The 16,688-nt window shown below is 38.3% G+C and overlaps 2 protein-coding genes across 2 annotated transcripts; one reads left to right on the forward strand and one right to left on the reverse strand.

Moving 5' to 3' along the window:
* Positions 1-121: 121 nt before the first annotated feature.
* glmp (glycosylated lysosomal membrane protein) lies at positions 122-5,834 on the forward strand. The gene is made up of 7 exons (XM_074613037.1): positions 122-268; positions 2,065-2,229; positions 3,318-3,416; positions 3,789-3,953; positions 4,057-4,275; positions 4,572-4,840; positions 5,283-5,834. Exons 1-7 carry the CDS (start codon positions 152-154, stop codon positions 5,455-5,457), a joined length of 1,209 nt encoding a protein of 402 aa, XP_074469138.1. The 5' UTR covers positions 122-151; the 3' UTR covers positions 5,458-5,834.
* Positions 5,835-6,289: 455 nt separating this feature from the next.
* jtb (jumping translocation breakpoint) lies at positions 6,290-9,854 on the reverse strand. The gene is made up of 7 exons (XM_074613071.1): positions 9,653-9,854; positions 8,889-8,984; positions 8,671-8,850; positions 8,548-8,591; positions 8,375-8,460; positions 8,189-8,268; positions 6,290-7,739 (listed from the first exon to the last, which is right to left on the reverse strand). The coding sequence occupies exons 3-7, from the start codon at positions 8,757-8,759 to the stop codon at positions 7,583-7,585; spliced, it is 456 nt and encodes a 151-aa protein (XP_074469172.1). The 5' UTR covers positions 8,760-8,850; positions 8,889-8,984; positions 9,653-9,854; the 3' UTR covers positions 6,290-7,582.
* Positions 9,855-16,688: the final 6,834 nt, after the last annotated feature.

A 16,688-nucleotide genomic window follows, 5' to 3' on the forward strand; every position in this document is an offset into this window, starting at 1 on the left:
TGTTAACATTTCATTTTTACCTGTTCGTGTGGGTCATGCTGTGATTGTTGTTAATGAACTCTGATAATAAAGTTTTAAAGGGGCGGGGCTTCCCAGCGGTCAGCTGACATATGAGGGCGGGCGTCATGTGACCTGCTCGTTCACAACAAAGATGGCGTCCTCGGTGGAGAAGAAGCAGTGGAGCTGCAGACTCTCTTCTCTCGTTTTTCTCTTTTCTCTTTTCAGTTCGTGTCAAAGTTTGTGGGGCGGAGAAACTTCGACAAGAAAAGTGAGAAAATGTCATTAATATGTATTAATATAATATATATATTTAATATAAAGAGACAGAAACAGGAAGTGAAACTGAAGGTTCATGTCACATACAACTTTATATTTCATTATCTACCCTGCTAAAGATAATATATCTATAATAACTATAACAATAGATGAAGGAGAAACTATTTGACATGTTTGTAGATTGTTTTTATTCTTTTTGGTTTCATTTACAGAACAATCTCTCAAAACATTTCTAAAAACACATCATATCAACAAAGATTGAGATATTACTCACTGTTAACAATCAGATGAGATCAACATAATTCATTTGATTATCTTAGCAAAATATTATATACATAAAATGATATGGCTTAAAATAATACCCTCCTTTTTGTTTTTTAAGATAATGATTTTAAAACATATTTGATCATGATTGATAACTTAAAACTCAAAAATTCTAAACTGACTAAAACTTAAATTAAGATATTTCAAATTTATTCCAATTGTTTTAGCAGACCCAATTGTTTTATTTTTTATTTTTTTATTCATCTTTTCCTTTCCTTACATTTTATTTGTTGTATAATTTATAATTTATTTTGACATTATTTTTATACTGTATAATATTTATAATAACATGCGAATATATTGTATTGAACTAACACTTGTATTGAAAACTAAAAATAATGTATTAAAAAAACATATAATAATTTAAAAAAGTCAGATAAAACAGATATGTATATATATAAATTAATTATAAATATATCATTTATATTTCTACTTTATTTAACATTCACACTGGTTTTATATTCAATATTAAACTGGTTTTATTTCATCGTGGAAACTAAACTGATTTTAAAATGTTACACCTTTTTAAAATGTATTTATTTTAAATCAGTATACAATACAATGATACTAGTAAACAGTAATACTTCAAATACAACAGGTAAGCAGGTGAATATGTATATATTTACAACAGCAAATGAGTGATAAACTAAAGTATCATAAGACAGAAATAACTAAACTACGTCTCTCTGTTTAAATTATTGTCTTAATATATTAGAAATGATATCAATTAAACAGAAATGATATAAATAAATTAAAGCTGCCAGCAGCGATGATCGGGCCGTCGCCACCTGTACACGTCGGGGCTACTGGCGGAACGTTGTGTCGATCTGACACTGTGCTCACGAGTCAGATGGTATTTATTGCGCGACACTGGAAATGACTTATTGCAAATTTTGTACCACTTCCCGTGTCCACTATATGGCACTACAGAACACAGTAATCATAAAACTAGTAATTAAATCTGTCAAAGTTAACGCGATAATAACGCGTTAATGTAAATTTGTTTTAACGCCACTAATTTCTTTAACACATTAATGGAATTGATCTTTCGGAGGTTGTAGCTTGTAGTGAAGGAGGCTAATTAACATCCTTCACGATAAACTAGTATGACATGGTTGGTACCGACTAGTTTACTAGGATACCAGTATCTTCACTATAGCTTTAAAACTGAGCCGCTACAACATAAAAAATTGCATTAATGTATTAATGAAATTAGTCGCGTTACAACGATTTTACCTTAACGCGTTATGGCGCTAACTTTATCGGCACTACTCATAACGTCGAATTTCTAATTCTAAACCAACATTCAAATGTGTTTTGAAGTCCTAAAGTCCATATTTATCGAAAAAAGGGTTATAGTTTCAAAAATTTGCACCGTTTTTATCTGACTGTATATTCAGATTCAATCCATATTTGTTGGCGTTTAGACTTTAAGAAACTAAATTTTCTTCTTCTCTCCTTCAGTTGTCGGTAGCGTTGAACCCCGGCGCACCCTCGCTGCCTCCTGGTGGCGACCTGCTGCACGTGAGAGCCTTGGGAGACAATGACACACTGCATTTCCTGTTCTGCAGCCAGGGGGCGCCGACGCTGCTGCTCGTCCACACCAACACTCCTTTTTCTACTCTCAAGGTCTGTTTTCATCTTCCTCATGTTTCATGTTCACTGTGAACTTTAGATTTATTAAAGTTTATAATCACGTTCAAACTTTATATCATAGAAATAGAACAGGAGCAGAACAGAAAGTGAAATACTTTCCGTGGTCATGTGACTAGTACAGAAGAAAATGGCGATTGTTGGTTGTTATTGTGACGACACGTCAGTGGGGCCGTAAAGTTTGGTCACAGCTTGCTGGGAAGAAAACAGATGCAGCTCCAGAGATGATGGCTGGCTAGTTAACTAGTTAGCTAGTGAGGTAGGTAGCTAGCTAGCTTGTCCTTCTCCGGAGTGGTGGGAAGTGAGGCGGAGGGACCGTTATACCCGGCGCTGCCGCTGACAACCAGCCCGCTGTTTGGCTCATTTTGTGCTACCAGTGTAGCATGAAAGCATGGCGGAATTAGTAAGCTAGCTAACTAGCCAGCTGTCCGCTAGTTAGCTAGCTTATGACTTTTTCGACATACTATACTACGACCTTTTTTATGACTTTCTGTGATCAGAAAAAAGTCATAGTATAGTATGTTGTAAAAAGTCATAGTATAGTATGATGAAAAAAGTCATAGTATAGTATGTTGTAAAAAGTCATAGTATAGTATGATGAAAAAATCATAATATGTCGAAAAAAAGTCATAGTAAAGTATGTTGAAAAAAATCATAAAAAAGTCACAGTATAGTATGTCGAAAAAAGTTAGTAAGCTACTATACTATGAGTTCTTTATGATTCTTTTCGACATACTATACTATGACTTAATGTCATTAAATTCAGGCAATGTATACACACTAGTGCACTTTATTAGGTACACCTGTACAGTCTAATGCAGCCCAACTGTTATTTCATTTTTAGTTTTAAGACAGAGCTCAAAGTTGGTGCTGGAGTTGAACTCATGAATATGGACGTCATGGTAAAACTGTTGTATTGGACTGCAGCAGAGACTGTACAACTGGAGACGCCAGGTTCCAGAAGCATCTTACCCTTTAATCCTTTGCATCTGATTGGTCCACGTCCTGACCACCTGACCAGTCTGATCCTACCTGATGTGATGTCCCGTGTTTTTCTCTCTCAGGTGAACTGGACTCAGTTTGAGCATCGTAACATCAGCGGCAGCCTGAAGGTGGAGCCAGAGAGCAGCATCCTGTACAGCACCGCCGTTGTCTTCAGCAGGGTCAGAAACTTTGTCCACCTTAAATCTGCTAACATCAGTCTGTCCACCTTAACTCTGCTAATGTCAGCCAGTCCACCTTAAATCTGATAACGTCGGTCTGTCCACCTTAAATCTGCTAACGTTGGTCTGTCCACCTTAAATCTGCTAACGTCGGTCTGTCCATGTCAAAACAGCAGCCAGTCCACCTTAAATCAGCAGACAGAGACATATAATTTGATTCCTTCGTAACTTCTGATGACCCATCCGTAACTGTAGTTCTATGAAGCAGAATGAAGTCTAATCACAGTCTCGGACTTTGAATTAATTTAGATTGTATGAGTATGAGAGTAAAACTTTTACTTTGAAAACTGAAGTCTTTTCCTGTTTTCTCAGCTGTTGGAGTACAACGACGTTAACGACACAGCCGTTCCGACCTCTGACTTTTTCCCTCCTTACGAGCTGCAGAACTTCACCTGGTCTCGTCTCAACCTGTCGGGTCCGAGCGCTCTGCTCTGTGGATCCGCCGCAACCTTCACCAACGGATCGCTGTGCCTGCAGGTCAGAGGTCAAACTGTCATGGTGACACCGGGGTCATGTGACCTCTGACGTGGTTTATTGTAGTTTTTAGATATATTATTAATTTTCTCTTTCTTTTTCCCAGCTGTCGGTGTTTGATTCAGAGGGGCGTTACCAGTCCTTGCCCCGCCTCCTCCACACGTCTAACTCCTCCCAGTTGAGGGTGTGGCTTGATGGTGTGTTGCCGCGGGCTACTCGTTCCAGGTTCCTATTGGAGATGCAGGCGGTGGGTGGGGCTTATCCTCTGAGCCGAGTGGAGGTTCTTCGATCGATTGACGACGAGTTCACCCCGTCAATATTCAAGGTGATCAATAATTCAATCAACAGGAAGTTAAAATGAATGTGACCAGGTATAAAGTGACCAGGCATAATGATATAAAGTATAATGTGAGCAAATGTAAAGTGACTGGGTATAGTTGGACCGGGTACAAAGTATAATGTGACCAAGTGTAAAGTGACCGAGTGTGAAGTGACCGGGTATAAAGTATAATGTGACCAGGTATAAAGTGAGAGACCGGTATTTAACTACTGAACCAGTTAAAACCAGTTTGTTGCTGCTCTCAGACCACCTGTTAACCACGGTGACCTCTGACCTCTCAGGTGTCTCAGTGGGTCTCCTCGATGAACGGCAGCTCTGATGTTCTGGGTTACCTTCAGTGGAAGCCGGTGGCGTATCGTCAGTCCAACCCGGCTCTGGAGGACGCCACACCGTGCCATCACTCTGACCCGCGGCCTCAGAATGGCAAAGTGGCGGCGGCAGCGTCCGGCCTGATCCGAGCATTCTATGCAGAACCAGAAACATTCGGACTCAATGTGAGCTTCGGATTCGCTGGAGAACCGTTCTACAACAGAACCAAATTCTTAAGCTGGTCAGTTTTATTTAATTTTATTTCACTGATTTTATTTTAACGATTTATCTTAACATTTTATTTTATTTATTTTATATTAGTGATTTTAATTCCAAGAATTTATCTTAACATTTGTTTTTTATTTTAGTGGTTTTATTCTAGTGATTTTATTTCACTTATTGTATTTTAATATTAAATATTTTTTATTAATCTTATTGATTAAATTCTAAAGAGTATATTCTGATCTTATTTTTTTTCATATACATTTTTAATGAGTTTATTCTAGTGATTTTTACGATTGTATTTTACTCATTTTTCAAATTGAGTGGTTTTATTCTATAGATTTTTTATTTTAGTTTAACGATTAATTTTAATTATTTGATTCTAAAGAGTATATTCTGATTTTATCTTAATGATTTCCGATGATTATAATAATTAATGATACCTCTTTTCATACCTTCAGGACAGTGTTGTTGGGCTCTGGCTCTCCTCCCGTCGACTCCTTCTCCCCGTTGGTTCTCGCCATGATGGCGGTCGGTCTGGGAACTCCCATGATCCTCCTGTTGCTGGGCGGAGTCTGCGTCTGCGTCCGTAAGAGGGCGGCGGCTTCAGCAACAGCCTACGAGTCAATCAACTGACGGCTTGGTCGAGGCCAATGAGACGTTTTTAAATTTAGATTTTTAAAGACTTGATGATTGTGTTGACGGACAGGTGACATCACAGCCCAGCCAGCCAATCAGTGACATCACAGTCCAGCCAGTCAATCAGGATCCATTTTTACTTTCTTTACCTGTTTCTGTTTTTTAAAGCAAATGTAGAAAATAATTTTGACCTGATTTAAATATTATAATTCTGATAATTTTATTCTAATTGTTAAATGTGATCATCAGATCTGAAGCCACGGAGGCGATTATTTAAATATCTAGTAATATATATATATATATATATAAGTATGAATCTGATATTAAAAAAAACTGCTCACTCTGTTTATAACAAAACAAACGGGAGGAAATGGGGACTTTGTAGGGGACTATTTTCAGCAGCGGATGAATCCAGAGTTGGTGTACTTGGGGTGAAAGCACATTTATGACCACTAGCAGCACTATGGGGCAATATTTTAAACTAATGGGTTAATATTTTGTTTTCTCACTCTATACTACGAGTCGACACTTGGTGGCAGTGAAAAAGAAGAAGACGTTAATCAATTGCTCCTTTAACGTTTCAGAAACAGGAAGCTGGAAACGAAATCAGGAAATGAATTCCGACCTGCTGATCGGCGTTTGATTCTCACTTTATTTTCTTATTTTTAAATCTTAATCGACTGTCTGCCATATTTTATAATTAATGTTTTTGACGTATTAAACACAAAATACAACAATCCCAGTACTTCTGCCCGTATTTCTGCAGGTTCTAATGTTTAATTTCACTTTTTCTACTTTGGTTTGTATTTTAAAAACTTCATCAGTCGTGTTTTTGAACAAACTGTTTCTCGTCCGTTTATTTTGTCAGAAACTTCACAGAAAAACAAAACCAACATATTTACAGTCAAACCCTAAAATGAATAATAAACATCTGAATTTCACTCCAGCTGGTGCTGCGTTTAAAGACACTCAGATATTTGACCTTCAGATTGCCGAATGAAACTCCGACGAGCGATCCGAACCGGAAACGTCTCACGAGTCTTGCTTCTAGACTCGAACCGCTTAACGCTATTTCAGTCTGAAAACATCCAATCAGAGAAGGTCTACATGATGACATCACACACAAACTGATGTCCGTTCAGTTCAGTTTGAAACTCTGAATGAGGCCAGCAAGTGGTGAGGTCAACCATATATTTCAATCAGTGATCGATCCATAATCAATATTAAACTTTCACCTCATCGTTTGATGTCAATATCAAAATGTACATTTTCAATAAGGAACTCAAATTCAGACGTTTTTTAACTAAATATTGTGAATTCAAATTTAAACTTAATTTCAATGGAAAAATAATATTGATACACAATTTAATTTGGTATTTAATGGAACCAGAATCACTGAGGTCCAGTACTGACCCAGATCAGACTGGTTTAGGTCCAGTACTGACCCAGTTCAGACTGGTTTAGGTCCAGTACTGACCCAGATCAGATGTGTTTAGGTCCAGTTTTCTATTTTAGTTTAAATTAGAACAAGTTTAATTCTTTAGTAGTTTTAATCTTTTCAGCATTAAATATTTCTAAATCAAATTTTAACAGATTTAAGGTCGTTACCGGGACGCGGTGAATAAACGACACAAAAATGCAAAATACTCGTGGAGAAGAACAGAAGGAAGGTAGAAAGGAGTAATAAAGTTTGTCGCCCTGGTTCCGACTACGGAGCCTCCGTGTTGTTGTTTCATAAATATAACTCAACCGGCTCCAGACAACCTGATTGGTTGATGCTTTTATTCGTGGTGCGAATGCTCCGACAAATCGACCTCAATCCGGAAAAAATTACGTCGTTTTTTCGTTGTAATCTTCGCATTCTGTGTGAATGCATTCATGACAAAAACAGTTTGAAAAAAATATACTGATGTACGAATTAATCTTGTGTGTTTTAGTTCGCTGGATGTTCGTAAATAAACTTCGTACAGAAAACACGACTAAAACTTCAGCTCCAGTTCATTTTAAATAAAGTTGAGGATGAAACAAGAAACAGTCCAGTTCTCTATAGTCCTGATCCTTGATGGATCACAGAGTCTGGATCAGTTTAAAATCCATACTTGCTCCAGGTCCCGCTGTGGTCTTAGATGGACTCGATCTGGCGGCGGACCTTCTCGGAGGCGAGGCGATCGAGCCAGCGTTGACGGATGACCACCACGACGGCAAACACCGCCGTCAGAGCCAACATGGCCGCCTCGAACTTCCAGAAGAGATGTTCCTCCATCACCGACGAGCGACAGCTGGGGACGACGACAGTAGAGTACAGTAAAGAAACATTAGAGTACAGTAAAGAAACGGTAGAGTACAGTAAAGGTACAGTAGAGTGCAGTAAAGGAACAGTAGTGAAGTAAAGGAAGAGTGCAGTAAAGAAACCGTAGAGTGTAGTAAAGGAACAGTGGAGTGCAGTAAAGGAACAGTAGAGTGCAGTAAAGGAACACTAGAGTGCAGTAAAGGAACAGTAGTGAAGTAAAGGAAGAGTGCAGTAAAGAAACCGTAGAGTGTAGTAAAGGAACAGTAGAGTGCAGTAAAGGAACACTAGAGTGCAGTAAAGGAACAGTAGTGAAGTAAAGGAAGAGTGCAGTAAAGAAACAGAGTGCAGTAAAGGAACAGTAGTGAAGTAAAGGAAGAGTGCAGTAAAGAAACCGTAGAGTGTAGTAAAGGAACAGTAGAGTGCAGTAAAGAAACAGACCTCTTGTACTCGTCTTTGTTGGATCTGGTGCAGTTGACTTTCTCCACGTATCCCGTCAGACCGCAGGACGACCACGACCTCTGAAACACAACAACAACAACTTCATCACCATGACCACCACGACAACAACTTCATCACCATGACAACCAGCGCCGGCTACTGCTCTTAAAGGGACGGAACACTTACAGACTGGAAGGCGTTACACTGAGAACACTCTGTCGTTACAACAAACTCCTCCAGCAGCCAGCAGGGGGCGACCAGCTGTTTCACTACTGCAGGGAACAAGAGAAGAAGAAGGTAAGAGGTCAGAGGTCACAGTCCCTGCTGCTGTTTAAAGATGGTTTCTGATTGGTTCGTACCTGAAGTTTTCTCTTCACTGCTCCACTGAGGTGCTCCAAACACCCTGAAACACATCACAACATGTCACATCAGGCTGACCTCTGACCTACAGACTGACCTCTGACTTCAGTGTAAAGACTGACCTGAGGGAGACGAGGCCCCAGAACAGAGCGTGGAGGACGAGGACTCGAGGCCGACAACACGCCACAGGGATCCGACAGTCGCTCTCCATCAGCCTGCTCCTCCACCAGGACGACGCCACGCTGACACTCTGGTACTGGTTACTGACCAGTCAGTGACCAGTTACTGACCAGTTGTCTGTCTGTTAGTTCCGTCTTTTGGATCTGTCCGTCGGTCTGTTTGTTGGTTCTGTCTGTTGGTTCTGTCTTTTGGTTCTGTCCGTCCAACTACATGGTGATCTTACTTGAGGTATTTTAGGGCTCCAGGCTGCTGAAACCTGAAAGATAAAACAGATCAATCAGTCTGGTTTGTTCTGCTGTGTAGCATACAGGCTAGTGTAATTATATATAGAGTAACATATAGTGTAATAATATATAGAGTAACATATAGTGTAATAATATATAGAGTAACATATAGTGTAATAATATATAGAGTAACATATAGTGTAATAATATATAGAGTAACATATAGTGTAATTATATATAGAGTAACATATAGTGTAATTATATATAGAGTAATATATAGTGTTATTGTAAAGTTTGGTTCAATGTGTAACATTGATAATAACAAAAATATATACATACAAATACAATACATATGTTCCTTCGGTTTAAAGAAGACTGCATTGTTTGTTTGGTGCCAACACATTGATAACAGGCTGTTAGCTCGGTAGATAACAAGCTAACAAGCTAACAGAGCTAATCACGTGATTCTGAATTCTTTAAACTGAATGACGACACAATACGTGACGTCAGTAACCGTTAACTATAAGTTATTAATCATTAACGACGTATGATGTCTCGATGGGGAAACAATCCGGCTGTGAACCTGCTAATGCTAACAGCTAACCTGCTAATGCTAACAGTTAGCCTGCTAACATTGTGTTTACGTAGATAGCTATATGCTAACATGCTAGTTAGCTTAGCTTCAGGTCTGAACACTCACCGTGATCCGCCATTTATCAACCAACAGAGACGAGGAGAAGACGGTTAACTGACCGTCAACTCTACCGAGCACCGTACCGGGCTTCTGACTGGCTCCACCGACCGTTACCGTTACCGTTAACCCGTCCGTCTGTTAGCAGCCTGACAACCAGACACCGACTGGGTAGCGTCCCGTTGCACTTCCGGTACACGTTAGTTACAAACAAATGACACTTCCGGTATGCGTTTTTCACAATAAAAGCGTTATAGCGTCAAATAACACTTTTGTTTTTTGTTTTTTTTATTGAGAAATTTACATTACAATATGGCATCGTACAGAACAGTCCACAACTACAAGGGAACTAACAAGCCTGGAAATTCGTGTACAGTGTATAAGAGTGTGAATGAAGACAGAGAAAAAACCCCAACAAAACAAAAAAACAAACAAACATAAAAATAAATAAATACATTTAAAAAAAAATTAAATAAAAAAAACCAAAGTAAGGGAATGTGGGAATAGTGCTTATAGTGCTAACAGTGCTAATAGTGCTAGGGGGTTCTCTGTAAGGTTAAGGTCCTCAACTAACATTGAAAGCTTCATAGCTTCATTCTTTTTCTTCATATGTTTCAGAGATGAAAAGTAAAGACACAGCTCCTTGTGAAAAACAAAGAAATTTGGTCTTGATTTCAGGAATCTATTTTTATGTATAAAAAACTTTCCAAGAATGATTATGGAATTGATTGCCAGGTCATATAACGGGATCTTTCACAATCGTACCAAATATAACATTTTCCTTTGTTAGATTAGAAAAATTTACAAATTTAGTGGACAAACAATAAGGCAAATCATCTCAGAAAGCATTAGCAATAATACATTCATAAAATAAATATTCTGTAGTTTCAATGTGTTCATCACAGAATGAGCAGTTATTGTGATCAAAACCAAAACGGTTTCTTAAGAACTCAGCAGATATATCAGGTATATTATATATATTTCACTGAGAACATTAAAGTGAACCTCCTTCGCTTTTGGTGAATAGGAAATTTAAAGAATTTCGATCTTAGACTCGACATCTCTTTTAGGGAAACATTTTAGAATTGAATTTCTGTTTGAAGGGAACGTCAAATAACACTTCCGCTACACGTTTGTCACAAAGAAATTACATTTCCGTTATGCGTTTTCAAAATAAAAGCGTCATAGCGTTAAATAACACTTCCGGTACACGTCAGTCACAATGACGAAGATCTTCATTTTTTTTTTAATACTTTATTTAAAAAGTTCAAATGTTCAGATTTTTAGAATAAATTCAGTAAATATTTCACAGTATGAAAATAATATAGAAATAAAATAAATTATACAACAAATAAAATGTAAGGAAAGGAAAAGAAAACACAATCTGGGTCTGTTAAATAACTGTAATAAATTTGAAATCTCTAAATAATCTAATAGTTTTTGCCAGTTTAGAATTTTTGTGTTTTCTTTAAAAGTGTAAAAGCAGTGTGTTCTCTTAAGCCGTATCATTTTATGGATTTAATATTTTGCTAAGATATTAATCAAATTAATTATGTAAATTTCATCTGATGTGTGTTTTCACAATTAAAAAAAGCATAATAGCGTCAAATAACACTTCCATAAAATCGTCATGTTCACATATTTCATAGGAACGTGTTTTTTATTTTATTTTTTTATTTTCTAAAAGAAAACAACAACTCAGTACCAAAAAAATAAAAAATAAATAAAATATATATACATACTATACTTTAATACTCTCATGAGTCCATGAATCCACACACAGCAGTCATCTCAGAGCACACGAGTATTAAACAATATTACTATAATAGTATTAAACTATGATATTATAATAGTATTAAACTATATTATTATAATAGTATTAAACAATATTATTATAATAGTATTAAACAATATTACTATAATAGTATTAAACTATAATATTATAATAGTATTAAACAATATTATTATAATAGTATTAAACTATATTACTATAATAGTATGAAATAACGGTGTCGTTTCAGAGACTGTGGAGGAAGAAATGTGAACACCTGGAGCCCCGCGGACAGAGACACACCTGGACAGACCCTGTCCTCTGGCTCCGCCCCCTCCAACAGAACTTCTCCCTGTTACACTGAGAGACAGACAAGTAGACAGACAGACAGACAGGTAGAGAGACAGACAAACAGTCAGGTAGAGAGGCAGACAGGTAGCTGTAGCACATATCTCAGGTTCGCTTGTAAACTCAAATTCAAGTTCATGTTTATAGTTTATTTTGTCACCATAGCTAGCTATTTAGCCGCTAACTACTATTTAACAACTTAATGCTTCATCCACACGCTGTTGTTACAGCACAATGCTATCAGCAGATAATCATTAACAACAAATCATTGACACTGATTCAGACCAGATTTAGTGATCAGAGCAGAGCTAACCGTGCACGAGATCACACAAGAATTACGAAGATCCATCTTGTCAGGCTTCAAGTTAACGCGTTTGTTTCCTGCTTGCCAGATCACGGACCAATCAGTGAAGAGCTACTGCAGCTAGGCGGCGGGGCTTAGGTGTGTGAGCGGCGACTGTTTTTTCTAAACAGGTTAGCGTAGCTGCTGCAGTAGCCCCGAAGGCGACCGTCTATACGATCTATGTCTTAAGCCGGCCCTGATCGGACGGGTCAGGTTCAGGTCTTTTAGTTAATCCAACATGGTGACATGTGAGTTCTTACCAGGACGGTGATTCTGCGTCTCTTCAGCCGCCGACACAGTCCAGGAAGTCGACTGAGTCCGTTCTTCTGGTTCTTCTTCAGAGAAGTGACGACGTCTGACTCAGAAACTTCAACCTGAGGGACAGAAAGAAGAAATAAAAAGAACATTTTAATGATAAATATTTAGTAATGACAACGTCACAGCCTCAACCTGCTGCTGGGATCATACAGGTACAGCTCTCACCTGGTTCACCTTCTAACATGAACAACTGTAAATATAACAGCACCCCCCCCATGGGGTTATTTTCTTCAATATTTATAATATTATTATGAGAAGTGTTCCTGGGTTACAGCTGGTCAGAGGTGGTCTCCTGACCTTATATGGAGCGAATATGATTAAAAAAAGCTATTTTTATAAAATGGTCACTATATCCTGACAGTAGTACATGAGACAGGTAATCTGAAAAACATCATGTGCCTGAGGAAACAACCAATCAGAGCTGATCTGGAGTCTGCCGTCTCTGAGCAGCTGTCAATCACTCACCAACTCTGATCAAACGGTCAAACTAGGCAGCGCTGAGCAAATATGAATCAATATTCTGTTACTGTAATGACTATTTCTCTCCTCACGTTTTCAAAAACATCTTGTAGTGATTAGACATTTTAATTACAATATGCTGAAAGGTTATTATGGAATTTTTGCCTACTGCAGCTTTAAGTGTTTGCTATATTTAGAATATTTTCAGTACTTTACCTCGCCGTCAGACAGCCTTTATGACGGGGAACTAAACTGAAAGTGAAACTTCTTTCTGCTCTCTTCAAAGCCAGCAGGCAAGTTCCACATACAGTTCAGTCCCCCTTCGGAAAATATTCTAAATATAGCGTCCACTTAAACTGATGTAGATGTTTTTAGGCATCTAAAATGGGTTTAGCTGCTGCCCTCACCCACAGCATCTACTGTAGTAATACGCCGACCTCTATCTGAACTCTCCCTTTAACCACCAGAAGTAAACGCCGAACCATAACCATCTCACAAGAGTTTCACAAAATGTGGGTTACCATCTAGACGTGACCCTGGTCAGTGAATGCACTACTGGGTCAGTCTGTTAACCCTTCAGTGAAGTGACACACACACTGTTATAACATTAACATTAAACTTGTTCCCAGCATGCACCTGTCCTACCTGCAGCCGAGGTGGTGCAAGTGTGAAGTCGGGCAGATGGCAGTCGACTCTCTGCAGACGGACGCAGCAGGTCAGCAGCAGAAACACTAAGCACGCCTTCAGCTTCATCTGTCAATCAATCAATCAATCAATCAATCAATCATCTGTTCATCCACAGCCTCTCTCTCTCCTCTGTGGGAATAAAAACAAGCAGAGACTGAAGAGGAAACAATAATCCTCTTAGTCTGGTTTAGGAGTCACATGACCAGACGATGACATCACACTGATCTCCTCCAATAAGCAGGTTACAGAAGAGGAAGTACTCGTAGCAATACTCGTAATAATACTCATAGTACAGCCTTCAGTCTGTTTGATATATGTAATATGTAAATTATATTCTTTGTTTATAAATGTAGGTACTTATTCATGCGCATGTTTATGGTTAATAATACAACCATGAGAAAATACTTCATTACAAGTAAAAGTCCTCATTTTTGTTAGAATTTTTTTTTTGTAAATGTTAGAATGCATAAATACAATCAGCAACATTATAAAATAATAAAAAGCATCAGTCTCAGTGTGCACGGTTTCTGTGCGTAACGTTTTTTATCGGATGACGGATTTAAAAACTGCTTGACTTGATGTACAACGACTCGTAGCTCTTCTAGCTCAGCGGGTCGAGCAGCTCCTTCCTGACGCTCGGATCTCATTCTTTAGGTCACCACTTAAAGCTCAGGACCATCGGTGAGGGTTGGAACGTAGATGGTAAATCGAGAGCTGAGCCAGAAGGTTAACCGGTCCGGTACGGCGCCCGCATGACTGCGGACGCCGCACCAAACCGTCTGTCCATCTCCCGCTCCATTTACCCTCACTGGTGAATAAGACCCCGAGATACTTGAACTCCCTCTCTTGAGGCAAAGACTCACTCCCAACCTGGAGGATCAGTCCACCAGTTCCCAAGCAGAGGACCACCACCTCGGTACTTCTTTAGCATTTGGCTAAAATGAATAAACACAATATACAGCCCTCCATCAGAGTCACCATACCATGAGGGAGGTGTTCTACCACTCCCCCCACACGGAGATGTCTCTTCATGTTCAGGACCTGCCAGTATAGACCAGTATAGATAGTGAGGAACAACGCTGACAAAACAAGGAACAGACATGGGAACGAGCCTCAGGCCTGCAGGAGGAGACAGTTCCTCATTCAGTGTTTTCACTGTCCGAGCACAAACTTCCCTTTCACATCACAGCCACATTCATATTTACTTGAAAAAACACACTAGATACACTATTAAGAAACAGACCAGTAAGCTGTACGATCTAAACCAGTCATACCTGTTGGGCTCCAAAAGACTGCTGAGCTATCTGCACAAACTTTGAATTCAAATGAAATAAAAACATTCAATAATTCTCACTACCAAAATGACTCTGAAGGCGTGAAAAAAAGCAACAAAAGGCATTAACCGTATCTTCCAGAAAGCTGCATTAAAGGCTACGCTTGGAGAAACAAGAAAATAATAATAAATAAAAAAAACTCCAAAAGAATGAGAAAACAAAACCAAAAACACAGAAACCATCATGACCCGACACGACAACATGAAACTTGTTCCGGGACCAGTGTCAGTTCCGGGGCATTTTGATGAGTTTAGAAACTACAAGATGGAGACTTCTGATAAAACTTTAATGACCTCTACAAAAGGAGAGAGAAGTGTTTTGCGTTGCTGAGCGCTTTGAGTTTTTCTGCCCTGAAGGTCTCGAGTTAAAAAAACTTCAACTCCCAAACTTCCAACAACTCAGAGCGGAAAAGTGTCCGGCGTCATTCGCGGTCCCCCACCCCCCATTGTCCAATCAGATGAATTGAGAGACGGGCCTTATGTGGTGACTGTTGCTTGATACCCGGAGCTGTCTGACTTTACCAACCATAGTAAACATGATCTGAACTGAAAACAGCAGGAGGAAAATTAGTGCGGTACTTGAGGTTTTGGGTAAATTGTTTTGATTAATTTAAGCGGTACTATTAACTATTAGGTAGCGTATAGTTCATGGTTCGTGTTAAACTGCAAAAAACGCTGTCTGATCGGGGCCTAAATTTTTATTTGACTGTGTGGAGAGGATATAAATAGTCTGAGTATCTGTACTCTGTCAGAGACAGGAAACAGAGACGGATCTGGACCAAATATAGGCTCTGTAGAAACAGGAAGACTCACTAAGAGATTTCCACTTCAGGGAATAAAGACAAGATAATTATAAACCCCACAAGAGAAGCTGGATCTGTTTGCCACAGTCACTACAAGAGCCACTAAATTAAGGATCTGCAGTATTAAGTAGTTGTATTAAACTGTATTGTATGATATTTTATAACAATCAAAGAAAGGACCACATTAATATAATAGAGGAGCTGCATATCACTCCTGTGTATTTAATACGTGAAACTTCTGTAAACTTCTTTGGCAACAACATGTTTTTGTTCCAATAAAGCAATTTGAATTGAATTGAAAATGAATAAAGAAATAATAAATAATGTTGTTTTTGCATTAAAACACACAAGAAAACATTTTCTGAAATAAACTTTTTTTTTTTTTTACATAATACTAAAATATATACATCTATACACACATATATATATTCACACACACACACACACACACACACACACACAGACATACATATATTCGTATATATACTGTATATATAAGGACTGTCAATCAATAAAATATTTTATTGCGATTAAATCGCAAATTAATCTCAATTTTTTTTATCTGTTCTAAATGTACCTTAAAGGGAGATTTGTCAAGTATTTAATACTCTTATCAACATGGGAGTGGACAAATATACTGCTTTATGAAAATGTATGTATATAGTTAGTTAGTTCATCTTTATAGGTATACGCATATACATACATATATATACAAATATATATATACATACATATACACATACAGTATATACACATATCTATATACTGTATATATGTACATGTATATATAGACCAATATCTCAATGTCGGATTTTTTTTAATCCCCAATATCGGAATCGTCAATCCCGTATTGGTCGGGTTCTATCAGGTTGTAAATGTCTATCTGGATCAGAGTTCCTGGCTGGTTCTTGTCCTCCATCAGCTTGTTTCTCCAACACATTTATGTCTTTTGAGCCCTGACAACCAGGTGAATCTTCTGTCGC

Source organism: Sebastes fasciatus, chromosome 17, assembly GCF_043250625.1.
Source record: "Sebastes fasciatus isolate fSebFas1 chromosome 17, fSebFas1.pri, whole genome shotgun sequence".
In the NCBI taxonomy this organism is placed as follows: Eukaryota; Metazoa; Chordata; class Actinopteri; order Perciformes; family Sebastidae; genus Sebastes; species Sebastes fasciatus.

Coding starts and splice junctions, on each gene's coding strand:
- glmp (XM_074613037.1), top strand. CDS start 152: ATGGCGTCCTCGGTGGAGAAGAAGCAGTGGAGCTGCAGACTCTCTTCT. Junction 269..2,064: donor GAGAAACTTCGACAAGAAAA/GTGAGAAAATGT, acceptor TCTCTCCTTCAG/TTGTCGGTAGCGTTGAACCC. Junction 3,954..4,056: donor ACGGATCGCTGTGCCTGCAG/GTCAGAGGTCAA, acceptor TCTTTTTCCCAG/CTGTCGGTGTTTGATTCAGA.
- jtb (XM_074613071.1), bottom strand. CDS start 8,759: ATGGAGAGCGACTGTCGGATCCCTGTGGCGTGTTGTCGGCCTCGAGTC. Junction 8,269..8,374: donor AGTGTAACGCCTTCCAGTCT/GTAAGTGTTCCG, acceptor GTTGTGTTTCAG/AGGTCGTGGTCGTCCTGCGG. Junction 7,740..8,188: donor AACAAAGACGAGTACAAGAG/GTCTGTTTCTTT, acceptor CGTCGTCCCCAG/CTGTCGCTCGTCGGTGATGG.